The 19,384-nt window shown below is 35.5% G+C and overlaps 3 protein-coding genes across 8 annotated transcripts in view; 2 read left to right on the top strand and 1 right to left on the bottom strand.

Moving 5' to 3' along the window:
* Positions 1–19,384, bottom strand: part of NF1 (neurofibromin 1) — a 299,361-nt gene that overhangs the window by 52,907 nt on the left and 227,070 nt on the right. The gene's annotated exons all lie outside the window — the stretch shown is intronic.
* EVI2A (ecotropic viral integration site 2A) lies at positions 446–4,494 on the top strand. Its single transcript, XM_015119010.3, has 2 exons — positions 446–566; positions 3,048–4,494. Exon 2 carries the CDS (start codon positions 3,057–3,059, stop codon positions 3,765–3,767), a length of 711 nt encoding a protein of 236 aa, XP_014974496.1. The 5' UTR covers positions 446–566; positions 3,048–3,056; the 3' UTR covers positions 3,768–4,494.
* EVI2B (ecotropic viral integration site 2B) lies at positions 8,042–18,456 on the top strand. 2 transcript variants are annotated; one of them, XM_001111891.5, is made up of 3 exons: positions 8,042–8,116; positions 14,157–14,228; positions 16,583–18,456. In XM_001111891.5, exon 3 carries the CDS (start codon positions 16,604–16,606, stop codon positions 17,957–17,959), a length of 1,356 nt encoding a protein of 451 aa, XP_001111891.1. In that variant the 5' UTR covers positions 8,042–8,116; positions 14,157–14,228; positions 16,583–16,603; the 3' UTR covers positions 17,960–18,456. The 2 variants fall into 2 exon arrangements, with proteins under 2 accessions (XP_001111891.1, XP_001111968.1); XM_001111968.5 differs by lacking the exon at positions 14,157–14,228.

The raw sequence follows: 19,384 nt of genomic DNA, 5'->3' as shown, positions 1-19,384 counted from the left end.
TTTCTGTCCCATATAATCTAAGCTTACTAGATATTTTCTCAAATAATTGTTGCAGTTCCACAATTGTATATTATCTGACCAGCATCCCATGGACTCCAAACTCACATTTTCAAATCAGTCTGTAGATTTCAAATACGTCTTTTAGAGAAGATTTGAAATGGAAGATACCATTTCAAAACCTCTTTTGAATGACACTAAAGCATGTAGCAGGCCTATAGAATGAGCATACTGTCAAACGGCATTAAGTGGAAAACCCTCCCTGTTCTGGAGGCGGGGATTTGTTCTACAAAGCCTCCTGTCATGCCAGTGGCCAACTAGACGAGTTGGAGTTTTTTCGTTCCCCCCCCCCCCCGTGACATGTGCTTTAGTTGCAGTGGAAAGGAAATGTGTCATCTGTGGTTTGGTTTTAAAAGTGGAAAACTAGCTGCACATATCCTTTTTTTTACTGCAGATTTACTTTAAGGCTCATATTCTCCAAGTCTATTCTGCTTTAAATAAGAAGACAAGAAAAGAAGTGGTTTATCAAAATCACGTTATAATCAGATTTTGACCAAGCATTTTGTAAGGTAGGTCATATATATATATATATGGCTTTTCTTATGCCTTTTCACTTCTAACTTTTGACAGATTAGTGTTTGAGGAAATGCTATCAAAATGTATAAGAATCTCACTAACAAACTAGAATCGTAAGTGACTGAAAATGTATACTTTTTTTTCTGTCCTATTACATAACTTTTAAGTTAGAAATGAAAAAATTTACCATCGCCATGGAGTTTTAAATTAGGACTAGGAAAGATTTAAGTTTGGATTTCACAAGTAAACCGCACATGTTTTGTTATTTTTCAAAAGTTAAAAAATAAATTTCACTAATGCTTGGACATTACAAATTCTACTGAAAATAAATTCTACCAAAAATGATCAGAGATAAGAAAACTTTTGATAACACAACCTGGCCTCCAAGGCATAAACTGGTGTAAAAACAGTCCTCAATTCTCAGGCATTTGTAAGGGCAAGAGAAAGTCTCATTTTGTCATACAGTTTGTTTATTTGGGCATTGCAGTACATCTGGCTGAAGACAATCAACAGCAGGCCTATTATCTGTCCCGTGGTAAGCACTGTTAAAATGTGTACCAATACTATGATGTATACTACACTGTTAATGAACTAATGTGACAAGAATAATCCACTTTAAATCATTATAGCATCTAATACAGAAGTCCAGTCTAGTATAAAAAGAAGGAAATTACTTGCTAATCCAATTTCAAGTATTTCTTTTTGTGAAATAATCATGAAACATCCAAAGATTTATGTCACTAAACTTAAAAATTAAAGATGAACACTATTATATAAAAGCCAGTGACTTGTGCCTTTAACTGTCTACTAAAGGTCATAATCTAAAAAGTAATCTTAATCCTAGAATATTTAATAATAGAGTTTTTCCTTCCTACTATTAATACAAAATATAGTCTCCAGTTAGCATTGTTTATTACATGCTAGTTTTGTTTGTATAACTCAACATATCACATTTCTTATTTTCAATTTCTTTATTTTAATAGTATACAAATGTTAGCCAATGACATATAACAACCATTTCTTATAAAACCTTGATGTTCAAAAGCCCGACTAGCAGTAGCATCCATGTTGCTTAGGAGTTGGTTTGGAAACAAAGACTTTCAGGCCCTACCTATACTAGCTAGGTAAGAATCTGCTTTTTTCTTTTTTTTAAAAAAAGGACTCCTATGTACATTTGAGAAGAATTTCTATAGCACACATAGGGTTCTTAACCAGGCAATTTCATTTAGTAAATCTCAGGAGAACAATACAGTTTTGCTTTTAGTTCATTCAAATAAATGCTAACAGTAAAATACTCCTTTCAAAAGTAGCTCAAGACAAACAGGTATATTATTATAAGATACCTCAATAATGATTATAAATCTTTCCTGCTGGGTTAGCGGTACATGAAACTGTTAAATTCTAAGATATGCCATTTCTATTTAAATCAATTATATGGTAGATAATAAAAATTTATAATATAACTTGTCTCCTTTTTGTTCTGGTTTCCAACAAGCTCAGGGCCAAAGTGGAAATTCAACTTTTTCAATTATATGTTGAGATGCTTAGAATCTGCCACTTCATCCCAAATCAAGATCCTGATGCTCTATTTCTATTTTATTACATATTTTCTTTTCTTTTTTTTTTGTTTTTTTACAATTATGTCAAATCAGAAAAAATGCTAAGTATAAACGATGCTTTAAAAGAAAACCCAACAACTTCTATTGAACTTTTAAGTCTATTCAGAGGAAATCTTCTGCTTTTTTTCAGATTTTTAGGTTGAGAAAACCAATATGCCTTTGCCTTCAGAAAGATATAGTCAGTCCGGGGAAACAGAAATGAAAAGAGACAACCACCACAGTAAAACTGTGTTCACAAATATACTTACAAATATATTTCTAAGTACCAGCTTTATTCTAAGCTTCAAGATGAACACCCAAGAAGGAAAAAGAACACCTTGAATTCCTATTAGAAGTTCAGTTTCTTTTGGTTGCTACCAAACTTCCCCTCTTTCCACCAAAAAAAATTTGCATTTTTATTTCATACATGAAGCAAGAAGGTCAAGGTCACATTTCTTCTGTAAAGATTGGTGACAGGTTAGAGGGTGGGTAGTTTCTGCAAGAATGATTCTTAATTTTTTTTTTTTAAAGAAGGAATCAGAGAAGTAAAAGCAGAACTGACTGACTCAAAGCAGAAGTCTAACATGCTTCAAAGGGAGAAAACCATATAAAGTCATGATATTCCACTTAAAATGATTAATATTTATTTGTAATGCTAACTTCTAGCATCTAAAAGTGTAATAGAAAGTAAAATGCTTCTTCACACATAGCTGAATAGGAAAGAAATTCAGTTGAGAATGAATTCAGGGTAGTGAATATTAGGCATAAGCTTGTAGTTTACCCATAACATCTCAACACTATCTTTTAACTACAGTTACCAAAACTAGGATCCATTATTCTTTCACAAACTAACAAATTATATTGCTATCCCAACAGATTACCAGTATGCCCATGGACATGGAACACACAGGACATTACCTACATCTTGCCTTTCTGATGACAACAGTTTTTTCTTTGTCTCCTGGAACAAAAGCAAACTATACCCATCTGTGGGCTAACAGTACTACTTCCTGGGATTCAGTTATTCAAAATAAGACAGGCAGAAGCCAAAATGAAAACATTAACACAAACCCTATAACTCCTGAAGCAGATTATAAAGGTAATTCTACAAACATGCCTGAAACATCTCACATCGTATCTTTAACTTCTAAATCTGAACAGGAGCTTTATATACCTTCTGTCGTCAGCAACAGTCCTTCAACAGTACAGAGCATTGAAAGCACAAGTAAAAGTCATGGTGAAATTTTCAAAAAGGATGTCTGTGCGGAAAACAACAACAACATGGCTATGCTAATTTGCTTAATTATAATTGCAGTGCTTTTTCTTATCTGTACCTTTCTATTTCTATCAACTGTGGTTTTGGCAAACAAAGTCTCATCTCTCAGACGATCAAAACAAGCAGGCAAGCGTCAGCCTAGAAGCAATGGTGATTTTCTGGCAAGCGGTCTATGGCCCACTGAATCAGACACTTGGAAAAGAACAAAACAGCTCACAGGACCCAACCTAGTGATGCAATCTACTGGAGTGCTCACAGCTACAAGAGAAAGAAAAGATGAAGAAGGAACTGAAAAACTTACTAACGAACAGATGGGTTAGTGAAGAAAAATGCAAAGTAGCAATGAGAAGGGTTATGGAGTAAAAATGAAGTCAGTTGGTATTTAATCCCAAAGTGTTGTTCTGATGATCTAAAATTTGACATGGTAGACCTTGTAATTTAGAATCAAGTGGGTGAGACGGAAAGAAGTATGCCTGCTTAATTACTTAAACTGTGTACTTTTGTTTTGACACTGAATATTTTAAACAGCAAATAATAAAATAACTAAGCATTTGAGGAAAGTTTTAAGGATAAATTGAGGAAACTGATTAACAGAGATAGAAAGAGATAACTGAATAAATATTCCCTATGTAGCAATAGTGGTTAGATGACCTTTGTCTGAATGTAATTAAACTTTGAAGAGTTTTAGTGTCCTTAAAGCCAAGTATATGCTTTAACATCAAATGGAAGTCAAATTCCTAATGCAAAGATAGAGCTAAACTGTGCAATTTAATGGTACCTTCTTTGCTGGATGTGGCAGAATCCACACCAGCTTATCAATCAACACAGCTAATTTTAGCCTAGATGCTTTTATCTTTCATATGGCACACATAAGAAAGTGTTTTTCTACTATTAATATTAAATTAAAACCTTTAATTTTGTATAATAAATTAAAACTCAGAATAAACCTGTGACTATGTATATTTCCATTCACTTTATTACTTTAGAGAACACGTTGTAAAGATCAGTAAGAAACAGAGTACGACTAAAATAAGATTTATACCCACACCAATAGGCTAAGTGTAAATGTAAAGTATGTTTTACTGTTTAAGATTAATAATATTCATCTTTTCTATAAATACTACTTACTGGAACATTAACAACAAGTACTCAAGGGTTGATTAATATTTGGACTTCAAGATGCCAAGTAGCCTAATGATTGATTTGGGGGGTGCGTGTGTGTGTGTGTGTGTGTGTGTGTGTGTGTGTGTGTGTGTGTGTGTATGTTCAAATTTGGAAAACTGGATACTTCAGGTTATTATTTAACCTTTCAATAAACTGGCTTCAAGTAAAATAATGACTTACATTTAAGTTGAGACCCCCCCATCTTCAATTAAATATATTACAAAAATTGGTTTGACAGACTTTCCAAATATCTACTGAAATTAACACAGGGCTAAGATCAGGCCACATTTCAAAAAACTCATCCCTTATTGGGCATTTATTTTGGCCAATATACTAACCATTTTAAAAAATATTTTTTATACATTTTTTCCCAAGTATGACTACAACCTTACTCTCCCTTCTAAGCTAGTGATTCTTACCCTGGCTGCATGTCAGAATCACCTGAAAAGTTTTTTAAAAACACCAATGCTTAATCCCTATGTCTTCCTTCTGATGCAACTGGAATGGGGTGAACTCTAGGCACTGGTAATTTTTACATAACTCTCAAGGTGATAGCTGCTCTTGGTCATCAAATTTAAACGTCTAGGTATTATTAAAATGAGAGAAAAAAATAAAGCATCATTTTTATCATCAATTTATTAGCAATTTGTAAAAACCAAATCTATTCTCTAAACAAGAAATCATAAAAATATTATTCCAGACAAAGTTAAGTGTCAACAAAGTAAAAAAGAAAGCTTAAGAATATTCATGCCAGTCATGGTGACTGAAATCAGGTTATCTTTTGAGCGGAAAAATGACCCAGATTAGAAATGAAACTGGACAGACTTTCCATTCTGTGCAAAAATTGAAAATTTGAGATTGTGCACCAACACATCCAGTAATAACACAAAGCACTCCTTGAATCAAGGGTCGTTAAATAAATACTTGTCAGAGAAAATTAAAATAAATTAGTATCACTATAAAACTAGGAAATTACTTTCATATTCAACATACTAGTCAAACATTTTCTCACCAGACAGCTTCTACCACAGGGATATTTAAAAGAATGTTTAAAATTCACTACTTACTATCTTGGCTACTAAACATATACTCTCAGAATGATACTATCCAATAATAGTTACTGAACAAACAGAAGTGGTTCCTTTCCAAATGACAGGTATTTAAAAATGGTAGGTAAGATACCTTTGAGTTCAAAATTTAAGAGACATTTAGTTTTGAACAAAAACACACTCCCTATCCCTGGGTATTACAGTTCACCAGCTTAATTCAGAGATTTAAAAATAGTGAATCAGGTCAGGCACAGTGGCTTACACCTATAATCCTAACACTTTAGAGGCCAAGGTGGGAGGATCACCCGAGGCCAGGAGTTCAAGGCCAGCCTGCACAACAAAGCAACAGCCTCATCTTTACAATAAATAAATAAGTCAGCCAGCCAGCACAGTAGCATGTGCCTGTAGTCCCAGCTACTCAAGAGGCTGAGGCAGGAGGATTGCTTGAAGTCAGGAGTTCGAGACCAGCCTGGGCAACACAGCAATACCCTGTCTCTAAAAACAACAATACTTCCAAAAATCAGTGAATCAAAAGCTTTATATAGCATTTGAGTATATTATGCTTTATAGTAGGAGCCCGTTAAAAAAAAAAATCTATTGTTTTTGCACCAAGCTGTAAATACCTTGAAGTTAAGAACCAGGTCATAATAACCTGTGTTTCCTGCAGTGACCAGGAAAAAGCAGTGCATGGGTTAACACATTCCATATCTACTATAATATGCACCATGCAAGGCACATTACATTTATTTAATTCCACCATAAGCTTATAAATTACGAATTATGATCTCCATTTCTCAAGAGAGGAAAGGTGACTTACCCAAAGAAATTTTTATTCAGATGGACTCACTCTTTTCAATATACTTTGTTTAGTTAACTTCAAAATTTTTTGTATTTTAAATTTTTGTGGGTACATAGTAGGTGTATATATTTAAAGGGTAATGAGATGTTTTGATACAGTCATGTAATGTGAAATAATCACATCATGGAGAATGGGGTACCCATCCCCTCAAGCACTTATCGTTTGTGTTACAAAGGATCCAATTACACTTTTAGTTATTTAAAAATGTATAATTATTAATGATAGTCACCCTGTTGTGCTATCAAATAGGTCTTATTCATTCTATTGTTTTTTGTACCTATTAACTGGTAACACCATCTCTCCATCTCCTCACTACCCTTTAGTAACAAGTTAACTTTAGTTAAATTCTTATTTAAAAAATGATCCCCAATTTATTTTATTTTCCACTGAGAAGTAACTACTGTGTGGGCAACCAAATAAATGGTTGTGAACTTGAACTCAATAGTCATTAGTAAAATATTTGGTCAAAATAATTTAATTACAGATATACAAATGGCAAACAGGCATATGAAAAGGTACTCAACATCACTGATGAGAGAAATGCAAATCAAAACTACAAGGAGACATCATCTCACCCCAGTTAAAATGGCTTAACCCAAAAGACAGGCAATAACAAGTGCTGACAAGGATGTAGAGAAAATGGAACTCTCGTACACTGTTGGTGGGAATGTAAATTAGTACAACCACTATGGAGAACAATTTGGTGGTTCCTCAAAAAACTAAAAATAGAGCTACCATATGATCCAGCAATCCCACTGCTAGTATATACCCAAAAGAAAGGAAAACAGTACAAAGAGATACCTGCACTCCCATATTTGTTGTAACACTATTCACAACAGCCAAGATTTAGAGGCAACCTAAGTGTCCATAAAGAGATGAGTGGATAAAGAAAATATGGTACATATACACAATGGAGTAGTATTCAGCCATAAAAAAGAATGAAATCCTGTCATTTGCAAAATAATGTAATTATACTTTTACCCTGGACTTTTTACACTATGAGGAAATAACATTACATTTAGTGGTTACCTACAGTGGGTGAGGCATTTATACATGTTATATTATGCTATCTTATTTAATCCTCACAATAACCGAATAAAATATTCCTTTAGAAGAAGAAATGGTGACTCAGAAGTGCAGAGTCTTGCCTAAGGTCATACAAGTAAACAGAACACATCACTCATTTCTTATGAGAAGAAATCTCACTATAACCCAACTGGCAGCTTTTCTTCTTAGAACATGTAATTTTCTCTTCAGGACCCCACCCTAAATATTTAATTTATATAATCATATTACTAGAGCATCTCAAATATTTATTTACATGTATTAATTAAAAGCACTCAAATCATAGGGCTCCAAAATGTATTTCAAAATAAATTCTGTTAAAGTAATATATTTCTTAGTCACTTTGTGGTTTATTGCACTTCCGGAACCAGCTATTGATAAACTTCCTCTTTTTCTACAGAAGCTATTTCAGTTTGCTAGAGGAACATTTTAAATCTGAATTGAACCACCCATTTTCCTTTCTTAGCCAAATCACCAAAATGTGCAGTTAGAACAAGAATTTAGCATTCTGCAAAAGAAGTTAACAGCTGAGGTAAGAAAATTTTCACACAATTTGGTTTGATCTTGCTTTATATAAAATGTATTTTAAAAACTGTCATTAGTGTTTTAAACTTAAACTCTGATAGTCTAAAGATGTCTATAGCAGGTTTTTGTGGTTTTGTTGCATAGAATTAAAAATACTCAGTGTTCAGCTTGCCTCAGAAAAACATTTTCACCTAGGTTTGTATAAGACCTTTTAAGTTTATTTAATCTCACACACACACACACACACACACACACACACACACACACACACACACACACAGAGACATATATTGAAACGGAGTCTTACTCTGTCTCCCAGGCTGGAGTACAGTGGCATGATCTCAGCTCACTGCAACCTCCACCTCCTGGGTTCAAGCAATTCTCCTGCTTCAGCCTCTCAAGTAGCTCGGATTACAGGCGCCCACCACCACGCCTGGTTAATTTTTTTTGTATTTTTAGTAGAGATGGGGTTTCACTATGTTGCCCAGGCTGGTCTCCTACTCCTGACCTTGGGTAATCCGCTCACCTTGGCTCCCAAAGTGCTGGGATGACAGGAGTGAGCCACTGCTCCCAGCCACAATCATATTTGTTAACCTTAGTTTTATAATTAAAAATAAACTATGGTCATGGCAGATAAAGGTAAGGGTTAGAAATAGAACTAGATTCCATGGGCTATGACTGAATTTATAACCTCCAAAATATTAATTGTTAAAAGTTCTAATGTACTTTTAATAAAATTTTCCTGTACACAATATAATCCATAAATTAAAATTTTTGTATCCCCTTTAGTTTGCATAGTAAGAATGGTCACCTTCACTCAGTTTAGAAAGAAAAAGAAATCAGATGTGGTATTTGATTAATATTACTATTATTATATGTGCTTCATTATTATTATACATGCTTTATATTTTACATATAGATTTTTATACTTAATAATGATGACATGAAAACATTGTGGCTCATTTTGAAAGCTTACTAAGCCAAAAGTGTTATTCAATAGTCAAACATGCATGCATATATTAATATCACCTATGTGTTTATGTCATATTATGAGACTTTAGAACATAGTATAAGATAGAAGAAACCCAAAGAATAAACAATAGAAAATTGTTAATATGCACAAAAGATGCTTGCTGTGGGTAAAATGGGCAAATAAAAACTGCAAAGAGTATTTTACACACACTTGTAATTTCAGGGAATAATATGTTCATAGTGGGTGATATCCCATTTCAACACTTAATAAATACTCATGACTTTCTCTTAGAAGGATTTCTTCTAAGTAATTATTGTGGAAGTCAGAAAACAAAGATATTTATCTCTTTTTCAGATTAGGCTTGTCTATGTATTTTTCTGCTTCTAATATTTAGTTTATTTCATTATGCATATTAAGTCATAAAATCTTATTAAATTTTTTTCACTATCATATTTCATAAAATTAAACTAAAAAATTTCCCATGAATCCTTATGGTGTGTTTTTGTCATCATAGAATCCCATACATTTGTTTTTTTGTTGCTGTTTTGTTTTGTTTTGAGACGGAGTCTCCCTCTGTCACCCAGGCTGGAGTGCAGTGGCACGATCTTGGCTCACTGCAACCTCTGCCTCCCAGGGTCAAGAGATTCTCCTGCCTCAGCCTCCCGAGTAGCTGGGATCACAGGCACCTGCCACCATGCCTGTATTTTTGTATTTTTAGTAGAAACAGGGTTTCACCATATTGGTCAGGCTGGTCTTGAACTCCTGACCTCAAGTGATCGGCCTGCCTCGGCCTCCCAAAGTGCTGGGATTACAGGCAGGAACCACTGCGTCTGGCCCCATACATGTTTTTAAAGGGTTATTCCCAAAACTACAGTTTACTAGTAGTGCCTGTGTTTTCCAGCTAATTCCTACATAACTCCATTTAGAAGGGAACTTTAATTCTGATTAAGTTTGAATTGAGAAACATAAATCTGAAGCCTTTCGACGTCCAAGCTTTAAAAAAAAATCACCATAAAATTTTCAATAAACTAAAAAAAGGAAAAAAAAAATTTTTCAGTAAACTTACTTTAATTACTTTACATATAATTCCCGCCAACTCACATCTCCTTCCTTCATAAAGCATTTCTATTTCATAACTTTTCTATGAAAGACAGTATAGCACATATAGTGAAATGTGATAGAAAGAAAGGATTCTGGCACAAGATTAGCATGATTTTTGTATTAGTGCCACTACTTAGAGCTGTGATACTGCCAGGTTACCCAACATCTTGGTGTCTCAGTTTCCTTATGTGTAGGATGAAAAAACCACCACCTAGCTAATTAAAATAGGATACTGCTTAACCTTTGGTGGGTGCTCAGTAAATGGTCACTATCACAATACAAGATGGTCATCAAATACTTCCTACTGTAGGTGAAGGTCAATTTTTCTTTCCACTCTTCCTCAAGATGCAGAATGGCTGGTTTTTTCCTTTATCGTTTCAAAACTTCACTAGTCAGAGATAATACTACTGCTAAATTTTAATCTATTATGTTTGCATCACAACTTTTATTATATCAAAGTAATTGATACAGCTATCTATACTTGCCTTTTGTCTAGGACATACTCTCCAAATCTTGATTCTCTTTAAAAGACAATGACATACTTCCTATCATCTGCAACTTAACAGCATCAATTTTAAATGCTGGACCCTTTAAGTACTTATGCACTATATTTATAAGAACATGTCTATGGCCTGGCTTGGTGGCTCATGCCTATAATCCCAGCACTTTGGGAGGCCAAGGTGGGCAGTTCACTTGAGTCCAGGAGTTCAAGACCAGCCTGGGTGACATGGTGAAACCCCGTGTCTACAAAAAACACAAAAATTAGTTGGGCATGGTGGCACGCACCTGCAGTTATAGCTTCTCTAGGGAGGCTGAGGTGTGAGGATCGCTTGAGCCCAGGAGGTGGAGGTTGCATTGAGCTGAGATTGCACCACTGCACTGCAGCCTGGGTGACAGAGCTAGACCCTGTCTCCGAAAGAAAGAAAAAAAAAAAAAAAAAAAAAGGAACATGTCTTATACATGGGGACTCTTGCTTCGCTGTAACTGTCTTTAAAATGTTTAGTTACATTTATGTTTTTCTTTTTAAAATACTCTAAATATTCAGCAAAGAAAAAGAACCAAAATCACAGATTTAAACCTCATCAAAGTGCCAGCCTATAATAATGAGTAAAATACTGGCATATGAGGGCTGACAAATTTGGTATTTGCTTGAGCAGCAGACTAAGGGATTTCTAGAAAAACTCTATATAAAATATACACAGGTACACGGGTTCTTTGGAGTAATTGCTAGGTATGCTTCTGGATAGTGTCAGGAAAAAAAGGTGGGGGAGAGGATGGTAAGGATACTCACAGCAGACAGGAGAGCCTGAAATGAAAGGTAAATGAATTTGAACGGATGGTTCATTCTGGTCCTCCATTTTAGAAAGCAAGCTCCTCTTTACTGGCTCCCTGCACTCACACACACAGGCCAGCCACGACAGAGCAGCATTTTGCCGTTGCTTCTTTCATCTACTTCAATCATCTGCCCCCACCCCCAACTTCTTCATTTTGCCTGCTTCAATCATCTACACTGCCTTCTTGCTAATTATATAACCACTGCTTTTTTTTCAGCTGTTTATTAACTTTTCTTCTTTTCTGTATCTTCTCTAGTCAATTGACCTTCCTCTTTTCTGTTTGCTGCTTCCTATAGTTTTTTTTTTCTCTTTTGTGTTATTCATATTTCTCTGCACTGCCTTTTATCTTATTCTAAATCTTCTCCTCCTTTTTATTCCCCTGCCCAATATTGTTCTTTCCCTACAGAAAAATGTTGGTACTTCAGGTACACACCACTTACATATTTTAAAATGTGTATGCTAAATAACCTTCCACACACTGGCCTCATTACCTCTGGGAAAAAAGTCATTTTTTTCCACTACTATATTCCCTATTTCTTCTTCTTTTAAATCTTTCGCCTCCTTCTCTGGACTATGCTGAATTGCCATCATAGAATTCTAATACAGTTTCTAGTATTCTGATGTCGCAGATCCTAGGATAAAAAGCTAACTGAAGAGTGGTAGAAAGTGTTAGGATAGGCGAAAAATGGAATTTGGTTTTAATATTGCCATAACCATTAACTGACAAGTGAAAATCTCATACATGGAGGGTTCCACCAGCTTACTACTGACATTAGAGGACAGGAGCCTATCAAAATTGATCTTACAAACTAATGTGGATTTATAATTAAGTTCCTATTTGGGCTCTTTCCTTCTCTAATTCCTTTTTCAGCTAACTGAAAAGAGGAACCGTATGGTTTCCTTATTTTAAGCAAAGTTACAAAAGAGGAAACATTTTTGGCTAAAGACAATTCATGGCTTGTATTTTCTGATGCTTTGGATAGCATTAAAACACATTTTAAAAATGAAATTCTGAAGAAATTTTTTCCATTTTTTAAAGAAGCCCCCTCCCTTTTTTTTCTGTAATCTATAAGAATAATGGGTAGGAACTGCATGGATGATGACCATCTAAAGATGATTCAAATCCCTATATCTATGCCAAAAGTGTTCACATTTTCCCTTTTAAATCTTTTGCAAAATGGATAAAAAGCAGAATTTATTAATTTATATTTCACTGCCTCTGCTTATATTCTGGTAGAAGTACTAGTAAAAAGCAAAAAGTAAAATGGAAAGGAATCAAGAAGCCCAATACAGGTTAAATGTTTACTGTACTCCTAATATATAAGGCATTATACTACAAAGAAATCAAAACATAAAAACATGAGGCAATAAAGGGTAGTAAGAAGAACGTAGGCTTTGGAATCAGGTGGCCCTGGGTACAAACTCCCAATCTGTCACTTAGAGTGGTAAAACATCAGGCAAACTGTTTAACTCATTTGACGCTGTCTCTTTATCTGTAAATAAAAGATCCCCTTACCTTCCTCATAACGTAAAGATTCAGTGAAATAAAGTATGCAAAGCTGGGATAGTATAACACATAGTATGCTCTAGATAAGTATTTTTCTTTCTCCTTTCTGCCTTCTTCAAGGTTCTTTATAATCTTGTTCGAGGAAGTAGGTATAAGAAAATGTGAAAAGTAATAAAAAATAAACAGTTACTTAAGAGAATAGAAGTGTGAGTGAGGGGCATACATGAATTATGTAAGGAACCATTAAAAACAATAAATGAGAGCTAGGGGGAATTCAGTAAATGACTGATCTGTTTGGGCTGTAGTCAGTCAACGAGAACTTGGGTTAAGAAGGGGAATTTAAACTGAGGTCTGAAAGATGAGGACAGATTCAGATATGTAGCCAGAAAGAGGAAGAGGCTAGGTCTGGAAGAAGGAAAAACAAAAACAAAAAACAAAAAACCACCGAGCATGGTAAAAAACAGCATAAAAGGGTCTGTTTTTTTTGGGGGGGAAGCGTGTGTTTAGAAAGTATGCAAGGTGGGAAAGGGATGCATTTGGCTGGATAAGAAGTTTCAGTCATGATATGTGAATCTGGACTGGTTAACTCAAGCAAGAAGGAAGAAAACTCAATTTAGAAGTTTTATCTTAACAGGCCAGGCGTGGTGGCTCACGCCTATAATCCCAGCATTTTGGGAGGCTGAACTGGACAGATCACTTGAGGTCAGGAGTTCGAGACCAGTTTGGACGACCTGGTGAAACCCTGCCTCTACTAAAAATACAAAAATTAGCCAGGTGTGGTGGTGCATGCCTACTGTAGTTCCAGCTACTCGGGAGGATGAGGCACAAGAATTGCTTGAACCCAGGAGGTAGACGTTGCAGTGAAACAAGGTCATACCACTGCACTCCAGCCTGGGTGACAGAGGAAGACTCTGTCTCAAAAAAAAAAAAAAAAGGAAGTTTTATCTTAACAGAAAGAGAAAACCCTCAAGCAAGGGAGTAGTAACCTGATCATGGATGCTTTTAAGATTAATTCAGCAGTGTGCAGGAGAGTTCAAAGGAGAACTGTTTTAAAATTTAGACTTGAATTATTTAAAATTTAGACTTGAATATAGGGAAAAAAAATCACATACCTTTTCTTCTACTAAAACAGGGTCATTTATCTTCACTGTGTACCAAGTGGTAGAGGAGTAAGCAATGAAAACTATTTGGATATGCTGAAAAGGTAATCTGTAAAACCTTTATTGCACCTTCCAACAGAACATCAAATCTCTCTAAATACAGGCTTATGAGTGAGAAGAACTATGGTTTCTAATCATGTATACCAATATCTAACATCCTAAGATTTTCTATTCCCTAATGTTAAGAGATAACCAAATGGTTGCCATTGTGCTTGATGATGTGCAAAACAAGTATATTATACTAAAAGTTGCAAATTGTCTCAGTAGAAAAGGCAATTGAGAACAGGAAAGGTTAAGCAACTAGTTCTCATGGTTAGATAGGTAGTTAGATGGGAGAAGTAGAACTGAAACTTAACTCTCCAAGTTTTAGCATCTACCACTTCCCAGAAAAAGCCCTACCTGCCAAACTTTCATATGTGCCTTATTTTCCTGTGCCCACATTGTTGCTCTCCCTGGCTGGAAATTTGTTTAATTAGTTCTTACAGACCTTTTAAAATTCAGTTCCAGTTTTACTTCATTGAAGCCTTCCCAGGCTAGGCTAACTTCTCTGTACTTCTCCTGCATACCTTTATGAGAAAGCTTATCAAATTATTGTAATTGGGCCAGGTGTGGTGGCTCACACCTGTAATCCCAGCACGTTGGGAGGTCGAGGGGGGCAGATCACCTGAGATCAGTTCTCGATCAGCCTGGCCAACATGGTGAAACCCCGTCTGTGCTAAATATACAAAAATAAGCCGGGCGTGGTGATGCGTCCCAGCTACTTGGAGGCTGAGGGAGAAGAATCACTTGAACCCGGGAGGCGGAGTTTGCAGTGAGCCCAGATCACGCCACTACACTCCAGCCTGGGTGACGACAGAGTTAAGACTGTCTACAAAAAGACAGACAGACAGACAGACAGACAGAAAGAAAGAAAGAAAGAAAGAAAGAAAGAAAGAAAGAAAGAAAGAAAGAAAGAAAAAATTATTGTAATTATTTTTTAGGTTTTTTTTCTTTCTTCTTTTTATTTAGAGATGGGATCTCACTATGTGGTCCAGGCTGTTCTTGAACTCCTGGCCTCAATCAATCCCCCCACCTTGGCTTCCCAAAGTGCTGGGATTACAGGCATGAGCCACCACGCCTGGCTTTTACTGTTTGCTTCTACCACTAGAATCTGAAACACTTGAAGGCAGTAACTATCTTTTTTTAAAAAAAATTTTTTTAAATCTCCTAAACCTAGAACAGGGCTCCACACAAATGTGGCATTTACCAATAAATGAATGAAAGCAGCAGCAGGACTACTTGACCAACTGGATTGAATTTATTCCACCAGATTCAGAGATCACTCTAGGATTTTAAGCCTAGGACTCTGAGTTGAATTGAATCCTTTAAAAATATGCAATCTTAACATCAGGCTACCATGCTACAGAGACACTGAGGATGCTGCAAAGATTACTAATAGACTCTGTGTCTGTGCCTAAGAAACTGAGTGGTACCATTAACGGATATAGAGAAGTCGGAAGAAGAGTCCGTTGTGAGGGTAAAGATGAATTCCATTTTAAATATGTTAAATTTCCTGATAGTGGGATGGAGATATATATATATGTGTTTATATATATACACACATATATACATACGTGTGTGTGTGTATATATATGTGTATATATACATAAAAACATCCACCAAGAAGTCATACAAATAGAATTAAGACAAAGAAGATGTAGACTGGAGGTAGAGATTTGGGAATTGTGGCATAAAGCTGAGAACTAAAATCTTACAGAATCAGGAAAAAAGAGAAGTAGGTAAGGGTGAGGACTGAATATCAATTAACCATATTTAGAAGGCAGAAGAAAAAGAGCTAGTGAGAGTAACATGAAAGGAAGACTGATTACAAAAAGCTACTTGAATATTAGTGAAGGAACAGTAGTGACTAATGTGGTCAAGGAGGGGAGGGGAGAGAAGAAATAAAAAAAAATTGGATTAGGTAATAGATGGTCACTAGTGTTCTTCAAGGCAGGAGAATCAATATATTTCTAGTAGTAAATGGTGAAAAAAGGTAGAGAGCACATGGATCCAGCATATAGAGCCTATGCATTTTGAGAAGTATGACTGAAGTGAAGTACTGAAATATAATGAAGCTAGAGGGGCAGCAGAGCCAAGTGCAGAACTTGTATTAATAAAAGAAGAGAGACCACTGCTTATGAGGTCCAAATGCTGTATGATGGGTTAGAGTATACCCAAGAGTTGTTACACCAAGCCTACAGTGTATCAAGTCTAAATTAGGAATAATAACTACTAATCAACTACTACTAATTAGGAATAATGTCTACCTACTTTATGCCAGGCATTATAATGAAAAGTCAAATTTTTAACTAGACACCAATGACACCTGTCTTTCTCTTTCATTTTAAACCCACTATAGGTAAGGAGGAAATATTCTGAAATGGATCCCAAATATTTCATCTTAATTTTGTTTTGTGGACACCTGAACAATACATTTTTTTCAAAGACAGAGACGATTACAACAGAGAAGCAGTCACAGCCCACCTTAGTCACATCATTAATGTCACATGTATTGGCTAATTCTCAAAACACAACAGGGAATCCTTTGGGTCAACCAATGCAATTCAACGACATTTCTTCTAGACAATCAGTATCACCTGCCAAAGTCACTGCTGGACAACCAACACCAGCTGTCTATATCTCTTCTGAAAAACCAGCAGCACATACTTCTGCTGGACAACCACTTGCCTACAACACCAACCAACCAACACCAATGGCCAACACCTCCTCCCAGCAAGCTGTGTTCACCTCTGCCAGACAACTACCATCTTCCCATACTTCTACCACACAACCACCAACGCCATTTGTCTACACTTTCACTCAACAATCATCAACTGTCCAGATCCCTTCTACAAAACTAATAACACCAACGGTTCATAATCCATCCACACAACCAATATCAACTGTCAAAAATTCACCTAGGAGTACACCAGGATTTATCTTAGATGTTACCAGTAACAAACAAACTCCACAAAAAAACAATTATAATTCAACAGCTGCCATACTAATTGGTGTACTTCTGACTTCCATGTTGGTAGCTATAATCATCATTGTACTTTGGAAATGCTTAAGGAAACCAGTTTTAAATGATCCAAATTGGGCAGGTAGATCTCCATTTGCTGATGGAGAAACCCCTGACATTTGTATCGATAACATCAGAGAAAATGAAATATCCACAAAACATACCTCAGTCATTTCACTTACACCCTGGAAACCAAGCAAAAGCACACTTTTAGCAGATGACTTAGAAATTAAGTTGTCTGAATCAAGTGAAAACACTGAAGACTCCAACAACCCCAAAACAGAGAAAACAAAAGATCAAGCAAATGGTACATCAGAAGATAGTGCTGATGGATCAACAATTGGAACTGCTATTTCTTCTTCAGATGATGCAGATCTGCCTCCACCACCTCCCCTTCTGGATTTGGAAAGACAGGAAAGTAACCAATCTGACAAACCCATAATGACAATTGTATCTCCTCTTCCAAATGATTCTACTAGTTTCCCTCCATCTCTGGACTGTCTCAATCAAGACTGTGGAGATCATAAATCTGAGATAATACAATCATTTCCACCCCCACCTGACTCACTTAACTTGCCCATGCCACCGGTAGATTTTATGAAAAATCAAGAAGATTCCAACCTTGAGATCCAGTGTCAGGAGTTCTCTATTCCTCCCAACTCTGATCAAGATCTTAATGAATCTCTGCCACCTCCACCTGCAGAACTGTTATAAATATTACAACTTGCTTTTTAGCTGATCTTCCATCCTCAAATGACTCTTTTGTTTTTCTTTATATGTTAACATATACAAAATGGCAACTGATAGTCAATTTTGATTTTTATTCAGGAACTATCTGAAATCTACTCAGAGCCCATGTGCACAGATGAAACATTTTTTTTAAAAAGTTATTTAACAGTAATCTATTTACTATAGTTCCTATCTTTAAAGTATAGTACATTTTACATATGTAAATGGTGTATGTTTCAATAATTTAATCACTCTGAAACAACCTACATATACTTATTATTACCCCAGTACAGTTTTTTTTTTCCCTGAAAAGCTGTGTATAAACTTATTGTGAATAAACTTTTATGTTTCCATTTCAAAGACTGGGGTGGAGAGGAATAAGAGACTAAGTATACACTCCAAGTTTTAAATTAATACCTCAAGTATTAAATAAATATTCCAAGTTTGTGGGAATGGGAGATTAAAATGCATGTTTGAGAATAGAGAAACTTTCTTCTTGGTTTCATCACGAAGAGTAAAGCAAACATGTTAAAACATCAACTGAAGGGTTGGGTTAAAGACATTTACCCTGAAAAAAATATGAGGATACATCATAAAATGTAAATATTTTCCTATCATGTCGTGGGGAGGCACAAATTTTAAAACTAGCATCTTTAAAACGTTTCTTCTTTATAAACACCCAAACAAAATCAAGTTTTATAAAGAAAAAAAAGAAAAAGAAGACTATGGTTTCATTCTAAATACGGGTGATTTTGGGTGATTTTTTTTCAGGAAAAAAGACTATCAAAACACAGATGATTCTCAACTTTTTACTAAACTTATACTTTCTGATGCTATCCACTCTTAAATCACCTTTCTTATACAGAATTTCATCTTTATCCATTATCTGACAATTGGTAAGTCTGAGTTATTAGAGTAGGAATGGGCCCAATCTTTGTCAAAGTCAAGAGTGGTCAGTAGCCTGAGATTTTGGGGATGCCAGCCTGTGTCTGCAGAAGCACTCCTTTGCCCAACAAGCACATACTCTTCCTCATTAGTCCCATTTAACTCCAGGGGGAAACAAGCACTTAGAATAAAATGGTAGCCCAGTCTTGGAGAATCACTCAGAGTTCTGGGATTTTCAGAATAGAACATAGCATTTATTCATAGCACTGGCATTCATGACATTAACAAAGCTCCATATTTAATAAGAACCAGTAGGGTTTTGGACACATGAATTTTACGTACAATGTTTTTCCTAAAATCTTTCAAGCCATCTTTACTAACCTTAATATTTTAATCTGTAGAAACACTTCCTGGAGCTTCTTTTCCTGAATAAGCATAATACTTATTGTCATATTACATTACATCTTTTGTCTTCCTCATTAAAAAGTTTCTTTCATGTATTCTTCAAAGTTAGTACTTTTTTTT

The sequence above is a fragment of the Macaca mulatta genome, chromosome 16, assembly GCF_049350105.2.
Source record: "Macaca mulatta isolate MMU2019108-1 chromosome 16, T2T-MMU8v2.0, whole genome shotgun sequence".
Taxonomy (NCBI): Eukaryota; Metazoa; Chordata; class Mammalia; order Primates; family Cercopithecidae; genus Macaca; species Macaca mulatta.
Note: the sequence above shows the minus strand (reverse complement) of the source record. Positions and strands in the feature narration are given on the sequence as shown.